The sequence below is a fragment of the Mesitornis unicolor genome, unplaced genomic scaffold, assembly GCF_000695765.1.
Source record: "Mesitornis unicolor isolate BGI_N332 unplaced genomic scaffold, ASM69576v1 scaffold3499, whole genome shotgun sequence".
NCBI lineage: Eukaryota > Metazoa > Chordata > Aves > Mesitornithiformes > Mesitornithidae > Mesitornis > Mesitornis unicolor.
In genome coordinates this window covers 26,896-36,189 of record NW_010205047.1, presented here as the reverse complement: position 1 = coordinate 36,189, position 9,294 = coordinate 26,896, and the positions used below count along the sequence as shown (strand labels likewise).

General features: G+C 36.9%; 1 protein-coding gene across 1 annotated transcript in view; it reads left to right on the top strand.

Annotated features, from left to right (window-relative positions):
- Positions 1-9,077, top strand: part of AQR (aquarius intron-binding spliceosomal factor) — a gene marked incomplete at its 5' end in the record, with an annotated part of 52,216 nt that extends 43,139 nt beyond the window's left edge. Inside the window, 7 exons of the mRNA XM_010191239.1 lie at positions 827-1,014; positions 1,829-2,000; positions 2,709-2,879; positions 3,612-3,697; positions 4,496-4,670; positions 5,804-5,917; positions 8,744-9,077. Coding sequence (XP_010189541.1) covers positions 827-1,014; positions 1,829-2,000; positions 2,709-2,879; positions 3,612-3,697; positions 4,496-4,670; positions 5,804-5,917; positions 8,744-8,992 — 1,155 coding nt within the window. The remainder of the gene's footprint in view (positions 1-826; positions 1,015-1,828; positions 2,001-2,708; positions 2,880-3,611; positions 3,698-4,495; positions 4,671-5,803; positions 5,918-8,743) is intronic.
- Positions 9,078-9,294: the final 217 nt, after the last annotated feature.

Genomic DNA, 9,294 nt, shown 5'->3' with positions numbered 1-9,294 from the left:
GCTCTTCCACTTCAAGTGGCAAGAAAAGGAACTTTAGGCTGTGACTTGAATAGCACTCCTATGAGGAAAGGAAAGGACCACAGGAGTGTGTCAGAAATGAGGGTCTGAATTGTAATACTGGCAGGTGGAAATCGTTAGGATTCTAATTCCTGGATAATGTCACCTACACATCTGCTTTTCTATCCCTATGTTTCAACATTCCTTCATGAGCTCTGACAGTATGTGACATAGGTACACAAAGGATGATGAGGAACTGGAAAGAGATATACCAAACAAACTGAAGAGCATTCAGTCCAAGAGCCGGGGTAGGGGTTGATTAGAGGCACATACTGGTCTTAGAAGAGCTCCTGTGGGAATTCCAGAGGTCAACAGGTAAAGCACATGAACCACAGATACACTTGAAAAGCAGGCTCAGTTTGTGCCCCAGACATGTGAGCACTAAAATTGTTTCAGATGCTTCAAGCACTTCATATTCACTGTCTCAGATCTCAAAAAGTAATGCTTAAAAGACTGTTTAAAAAGGTAATAGTACTGTGTAGGTTTTTACTACTGTAACTTCTATAATTGTTTCTTCCTTTTGTCCTCTCATAATATGTTGCTTTTTGCCTTTAAAACAATGTAATATGATATTTATCCTGCTGTTTCTCTACTGTTTTAATAGATAAATTTACCTGTTGCTTTATGAGAAACAAGACTTTTAAAAATTCTACTCCCTTTTTCTGGTAGTAGATTGGAAAGAAGCTAGTGGAAGGCAGCCAATTTGACTACTAATGTGTAAAGCTGACTGTATTGTAATAGTTATAATTGTGTAACTGTTTAATTCTAGAACCCCCAGGATGGATTCAGTCGTTTGAAGCGGTGGATTATGATTGGTGACCATCATCAGTTGCCACCAGTCATTAAGAACATGGCTTTTCAGAAATACTCCAACATGGAGCAGTCCCTTTTTACACGATTTGTTCGTGTTGGAGTGCCAACTGTTGATTTGGATGCACAAGGAAGAGCAAGAGCAAGGTGAGAGAGAAAATGTCGTGTCTATCTTGAAAGAAATTACCAGCTTAAAAATTGGAAAAGCACATATAGTGTTGAAAACGTTTTTTTCTGTTGTTAAGACAGGAGTTTGCAAAACTGTAATTTAGTTATTTTTTTCATGTTTCAGCTTACACTAGACATCAGATTTTACTTCGCTGAAATGCAATCGGTTTTACTTTCTTTTTTATATACTCTGCTACTGTATGAGTACTTTCATGAAATATCTGTTAATAGTTAAATGTTTAATCTTAGGTGATTGGAGTTTTTTTACAGCTGAAACTTTATTTGCAGAAACTTCCTTCTCCAAGGTAATATATTTAATATATTCAAGGCTAAATAAATTTCTTCTTGCAGTGAGAAACTTCACAGCAGATAATGCAGAACATCCTTTTTCCCTTACTCCTTCCTTTTTGTAAAGAAGCATTAATGTTCCTTAAATTTTGTTCCCCATTAAAATTCCTCCTAGATTTCTTTGCAAAATTTGTATCCTTTGATATAGAGTTGACCAAATATAACAGGCTTAAGGGTGAGTGTGCTGCACTGAGCTTTCTAAAGAAGTTAACTCTGAAGTTTTCCATGAGAGAGAACCAGAAGCAACACTTAAAAATAATTGCTGGATATCTTGTACAAGTGTGTTCATTTATGTATGTACAAGCTATCCAGCAATGTATTTTTAATTGAAAACCTACAGAAGCATTCATTTTCAAAACAAGGGGTGGTGTGCATTTGAACTATTTTGAATGAGTTTAAGAACCTGCTTAAACTATTTGGGGTTTGACTCTGTGGTTTTGAACAGTTTATGTAACCTCTACAACTGGCGTTACAAGAATCTGGGTAACCTGCCCCACGTGCAGCTCCTGCCAGAGTTCAGAACAGCCAATGCTGGGTTTTTGTATGACTTCCAGCTTATAAACGTAGAAGACTTCAATGGTGTGGGAGAGTCTGAACCCAATCCTTATTTCTATCAGGTAAGAGAAATATTACACGTATACTTAATCTAGATATGACATATTAAATCTACAGTGAAGACAGGCTATCAAAATACAGTGAACTGATGTTTTAATTCATGTTCTCAGATAATTGGATCATGCGTAATGCCTTAAAAATAGGATTCTTATGATTGAGCACTGCTTTAGACCACTCCTGGGCCAAAGGAGGCTGAGATGACTCGTGCAAGGACACAGAACACTTTTATCATAACAATGCTTTCATGAGCAAACTCTTCTCATATTTCCTACAGTTGTTGGGTTTTTTTTGTGATCTTGAGGATTGAGAGATACTGGCGGAGTATGTTCGTTGTATTGCATGTTTTTTCATGGGATAACAGATTGCAACCTTGTATTATTTCTCCTTGTGAAGTTGAACATTTCTTTCCAGGGGATTAAAATTTATTGAATAGCTTTACTTCCACGGGTGCTTGATATGCTTGGCAACTGCAAAAAATGAAATATTTTAATGGTTGAGTTCTTTAATAATACAGTTAAGGTGGCAGTTCTTTTGGGCAGACAGCTATAAGCATATAGATGCATGTATATACAAATATAGAAATATTTAATAGTCCATAAATATAATCAAAATGTTTTAACATTTAATTATTATATTTAAGGACTAGAATTTAATCTTGTTGACATAACTCTTTTTTTAAATTTTTTTTTCCTTTTTCATTTTGACTTAAGAATCTCGGTGAAGCAGAATATGTTGTGGCACTCTTCATGTATATGTGCCTGCTTGGTTATCCTGCAGACAGGATAAGTATCCTGACAACGTACAATGGACAGAAGCACCTGATCCGTGATGTCATTAATCAGCGGTGTGGAAATAATCCACTGATTGGACGGCCAAACAAGGTGACTTTGAAAATCTGTCTGTCATTGGAGTGGTTCTGTTTGTTTGGTTTAAAATTGTCATATTACAGAACAGACTGATGTATTAGATTCACAGCTTTCTGCATAAGTATTCCTTGGTTAACTACACATCTGTTAACCTACATTCTGTGGAATTTCATGGACTGGTGCCCTCATTTCTGCTTGTTTGTTATCTGACATACAAACAAACTGAAATCAGTGAAGTTGGAAAGGCTACAGACTATATGGGACAGAATCACTCTTTTCTTTGTCATTTTATTTTGTCCTCAGAAAAACCCCCCACACCTTTAGGAAGATCCACCCAGAGTGGAAATGATTTGATAAAACGTATGGTGACAAATCTGATGAAATAAATAAAAATTAAAGTTATAGAAGTCTAGTGCTAATTCTGCATGTTGAAACTTCGTGTTACAAAACCGATGGCTTTCCACAATCTTTTGGTATTGGTACCCCACTGCTAGCTGTCTGAATTGAATAAAAACATAAAAGCAACAGTATACAGTCAGATAAAAGCTCCTCCCAGCACCCCCCTAAAAGATCAGGCTGATGATTTTTGGTTAGAGGCCAACTAAAACAGAGTTAAAGCATTTTCTTCTCTCTTCCCGTTTACTGCAATCTCAATCCAAAGTTGTTGTTAAAATTTTGGTGTCACGTTTTAATTGAAATATTAAAAATTAACGTATGGCCTTTTTTTCTCCATTTTTTAATCTCTAGGTAACAACTGTGGACAGATTCCAAGGTCAGCAAAACGATTATATTCTCCTTTCACTAGTGCGTACCAAAGCTGTAGGCCACCTTAGGTATGTAAGATACTTTTGTAGTGTCGTTAAACTACGTGGTTTTCTGTATCAGAAAGATGTCTATAGTACATCATACGAAAGTGTCAGTTATGAGTATGTAGTAGAAATTAAGTTTAATGCTGTGTATTGAATGAAGTTCAGACATCCTTCTTTTTATAACTGTCACAACCTTTTCACAACCACTTTATCCTTTGGTAATGGTTCTCACACTGTAATTAGTTTATATTACTGCAGATAGGCTGGACTTGGTTTCACCCTAGTAATAGAAATGTAATGCCTGGTGAACAAATGCAAACCTAAATTTTCTCAGATTCTTTTTTGTAAGAGAGTTTTTTTAATTTATTTTGTATCACAAGTGTTTGATCACTCCACAAGTTGCATTATGATGTGTAGTTTAAAAAGTTTGCACTTCAGTTTTGGGGTGGCATGAAGGAAGACTTGTCTATTGAGCAGTCGTTAGATCCGTTATCAAGCTCAGGTTTACTCATTCAGGGATAAAGAAATGATATTGTGATTTGTTCTCAATGTAAATATTTACCTCTGAAGTCCAGAAAAGTAGTAAAGGGTGATTTTTCCTATAATTATCTGTACAGTAAACCCTGTTTTATATAATGGTTCTAGGATTTGGTAGTTACTGAAACAGCATGTAGGGATGTAGGGAAATAAAACTTAAGACAAAATAATATTTTAGTAGTTTTTTTTCTATTTCCTTTAACACTTCTGTATACTTCTAGTTATTTTTATTGCAACGATATCATCAGTGAAAAGAACATGATTGATTACGTTTGTTTTCCAAAGGGATGTCCGACGATTAGTCGTTGCCATGTCAAGAGCCAGGCTTGGGCTTTACATCTTTGCAAGGGTGTCGCTGTTTCAGAATTGTTTCGAGCTAACTCCAGCTTTCAGCCAGCTCACAGCTCGACCACTTCACCTCCATATTGTTCCCACAGAATGTTTCCCAACAGCAAGACAGGTAGGAACAGCTGCCCTGACGTTTGCTCTCTGTGATGTGTTGTGTTTGCCCACCTTTTTTGAGTGGACTATAAAGGGGGGTATCGTCTTTTCTAATAAACCAGTGCCTCTGGGATAGTTATCTCCCTAGAGTTACCTTTATCACGATACACACTAGCTGTCTTTAGTTGATTTTTCCACAAAACTTAGTTATCAGTGTAACGCTGATGTGCCTATTTTTTCCTAAGTTCTGCCTGTGCAAGTGATTCAGTGTTTTGTGATAACTAGATAAGTTTTTAGTGTGTTACGTATTTTTGGTCTTGTTATGAAACTGTGTTATTTCTTTTTAAAAAAACCCACCCCCCCAGCCGCCCCCAAAACCACAAAGCTAATAGTTTCTTGTTAAAAGAGGTAGATTTACATTTGACTTAGTATTTGGGGATAACCAATTAAATTTTTATTTTTTTTAAATTGGGTCCAGAATCACAGAAGAGTTTTGTTTCTAAACAAGTACAAAGATGTGATTTATAATACTGCACTAGATCTTTAGGGAAAGGTTTGTATGAAGCATCTAAGCACAGGTTACACAGAGTAAGATACTAGATGAAGAAATTGAGGAGCATATCTGCTTCACTTCCTGGAGCTTTGAGACGAGATGCCTACATGAACTCAAAATTCAGTAACATGTCTTTCCCTGGTCTTAAGTGCTGTTGACAAGTTTGGGAGGAAGCTTTTCAGTTGAAACTTTCAGGTCCACTGTGCAACAAAGACTGCGGTGTGTATGGTCAGTGAACGTGAGCAAGAAGGAGCTGGACAGTGGGGGAGAAGTAGGCAGAATCCTAATCTGATCGTACACTATTTGTGCCTTTGATACATTAAATGGCTCAAGTCCACAATTTACTTGTAGGAGTAAGCATCAGAACTCAGCCTTTCCATTTGAAATTTCTTCATTAGGCTGCAGTATCATGATTAACCCAGTTCCCCGAAGTGTAAGACCTACACTTCCTATCTTTCCAAAGAATTTAGCTATTTTTTTTCCTTAAAAACCATTATTTAATTTCTTGCGGCTTATGTTTTCTGTTATAGTTAAATAACCTTTGAATAATGGTTGTTTTGCTTTGTTTGCTGAATGTCTACTTTTTTGCCTTTCCTCAGAATGGAGAAAGACCATCTCACCAAATACATGTGATTAAAAACATGCCTCAAATGGCTAACTTTGTGTACAACATGTATATGCACATGATACAGAGTACACGCCACTATCAGCAGGTAAGGACCTTCTAACTTCTGAAAGGTGTGCATTTGAAATAGAATTGATTTTTGGTAGGTGACATGAAATGCTGTTGGGATTTGAGACTGTTCCTGTTAAGTTTAAATTTAAAAAAAAATTATGACTGGGAGTGAGAGTATTGAGGTCTTTAAAATCTTGCAGTAGCAAGAGCTGTATCTTTCAGTAATTTTAGCACTTAAGGACTTTAAGCACAGCAAGATTATTAAGCATTATAGCACCTCTGCATGGTGTAATAATGTTTTGTAGTAGAGGTTTTCCTGACAAGCCAGGTGTGTACAGAAAGACCAGGGTCATGGCTTGGAACTGTTGTAATAGTGTAAGCTCACTGCATTATCCAGGCTGGTTAGCAGCTGTAGCGTTTTTATTCTGGAGCAATTTTTTTCAGCACTGGTTCAGTACTAAGCAAAATAGCATGGGGTTGGAAGCAGTTACAGATGCTTTCTCACTTCTGTACATAATTTCATGTTTAATTCATGAAGGAGAATTCAGAACCCAACAGATGTACCTTGTCTTCTTATTTACGTGAGCAGAGCTTTAAGGTAGTTTAGATTGTATACTGAACAGAAAGCTGCCTTTACTCGGCATCCGTGGACCTCTAGATGCCTAGAGGTAGCTGACAGTAAACAAAAAGGGAAAGGTCTTAAATGCTGCCCCTCGCCTGCATCAGCTTTCACTCACTGTCTGGGATGTATCATGATTGTATTACCTATAATTTATTCTTTCATTGTACTCTGAAGTTTCCTTTTTGATTTTTGCTCTTCTGAAGGATTTTCAAAAGTGAAAAGAATTTGATGTAAAAGGACACTACTCACTCTGTATTAGTTGGCTGTGGGAAAAGAGTGTGAGCATGGCTCTGTATCCTTGAATAGATCAGTCCAGGGTGCTTTATTCTGTGAGATCTGCATTTTGTTCTTTAATGCAAGGATGTTTCTCTATCACCTCTTCTTCCTTCCTTCTTCCAGTGACTGTTTCATCTAACATGGAACAGTGTGATCAGTAGAGGTCAGAACCCAAAACTTCTCCCTTAACTGAGTCAGACTTTAAGATAGAAAATCTCTTTTCCTCTGCAGTTCTTATCCAGTGAAACTGAGGTTATTTTTTTTTCTTCTGGGAAGCATAGTTTCAGCCCAATTTGAAGCATTTTGCTACCCAGAAAAAGCCTTTGCCAGGTAGATAGCGTGTTTTCTCACTATTTTGGGGAAGGGCTCTAATTATGTGTCTGCTGTAAAGAAAAGGGCATAGAGGAAGAGGAGTGACACTGCTGAAATCTCTTCTGGTAACTTTAAGTAGTGAAAGCTCACACAGTTTTCTTAGCAATCTAGTCATATAAGCACATGACAAGACTTGTTTTGGAGCTGGTTTGTCTAATATAGTTGGAGATCTCTCAGCCATGCGGATCAGCAGGGATAAAGACTCAGTGGACTGTGCAGTTGGTCACATTCAGATGCAAATGAATAGCCCTGTCAAAACTGAGAAGTGTATACATGTCCTGAAAAGCAGATGGTAGCATCTGAATTTTACCAGAAGACGGGTTTGCTCGACACCTTACTCATGTGTGGACCTGATCCTACTGCTAATACCAGTTATTCTTTTTAGAATCCTAATCTTACCCATTGGTAGCTAAAATTAGTTACAAAACTGCTGGTTTCCTACTGTGGCAATGAATCACATTCTCCTTGCAGGAGAAGCCAAAAAAAAAAAAAGCTGGCATTCTGTGTCTTTTAGCCTATTTAGTGCAATGTATTGTTCCTCTTCTTTTACACTGGTCTTAGCAGTAGTGGTCACGAAGCACAGCATGAATCTAAATCACAGAAGAAGTCTGAGTTTGTCTTATGCATCAAGATTATGTTTTGATCTCTGGTTTTGAACTATGTTTTTTTTTTCTGTGAACAGATGGATTATAGGGACCAGTGTGATAACTTCAAAGTCTATAGAAAAATCTTTTCATATCTCCACTGGTAGTCATAATTGCTTCATAGATTTGCCTATGCTTGTCAGAAATTTGTAATATTAGTGTCATCTAACTGAAGATAAGACTTCTCTGTAATTAAACACTGAATTTGTCATGAATAGCCAAGTTGCCTTTAAGCAAAACAAAACTAAACAGTCATCTATGGGAGCTTTATTTAGCTTTCATTTCATTAAAATGCTTCACAGTATTCCAAGGAAATATCCATCATGTCATGAAATAGTGTCAGGCTGCAAGAAGAGTGTTTCTGGAGTTGTACAGCGTTCATTCATGCTCTTTGGCTCACTGTATTCTTGGTATTTTTCACTCGGCTCAGTAACATTGTACTATTGCTTCTTATAACGTTTACTTTTTTTGTTGCAAGCGAAACACTCTGTATATACTAAATTACTTTTCCAGCAGTATTATGTGAAAAATATCTAAGCATTGCTTTAACTATTACTGGAACTTGTGTTGTTCTGCACTGAGAGCTGTGTTGGTACAGGTGATATTCATGTAGCATTTCATAAGATGTTTCAAGGGGAAATTACTGGAATGAGTTGTTGAAGACAGACCTGTGAAAGGCCTCAGAAAGCAAGTTAAACATATCTAGAAGTTTGAAATCGTAATAGATGAGATTATGGTAGGGATGTACTTGTTCTTCCAAGTAGGGATTTACCATAGCCCTAGTACTTGTCTGGCTGTTTGGGATAATGAAATGTTTGATATCCTTGAATTGGAAGTACTGAGTTTTTAACACCCTTATTTCAGGCAAAAAATGTCTCTGAAGATGATTGTGTGAGCCAAGACTATTCATATATATATATATATGAACCTTTCTTTTTTAATCATTTAGCGTTTACTGCCCCCACCTGCCATGATTGAAGAAACTGAAACTACTCAAACTCAAGAGACTGAAGCAGAAGGTGAAGTGCAAAGCATGCAGGAAGTTGCAGAAGAAGAAGAAAATAAGGTAGGGGAAGAAATGATAAAGGAAGGAGAATTGAAAGTGGCCGAAGTGGATGAGCACCGAACAATGCCAGAACACCCTGGAAGAGACAGTGACAGTGGAGACAGTGAACCTGAGAATGAGACTGAGAAGTGACCCATTGGATACTTGTCCTCTACATTTTTTGCAAAATGGACGGGGAGAAAAAGCAGTTAGAAATAGAACTGCTATTTTTTACATTACACAAGCAACCATTTTAAAAAGTCAATGTGACCTGTCTTGTATGTTTTTCACTGAATACTTTGTGGGCAAACAGAATGTTTGGCAAACATTTTACTAAGTTCTTGTCAGAATCTGTAATGTAATTTGTTTGATGGCTTCAAATGATACACAATTTCCTTTTCGTAAGTTGTTTAGTAAAGATGCTTTTTATACGTATTTTGAATATTTGACCTTTA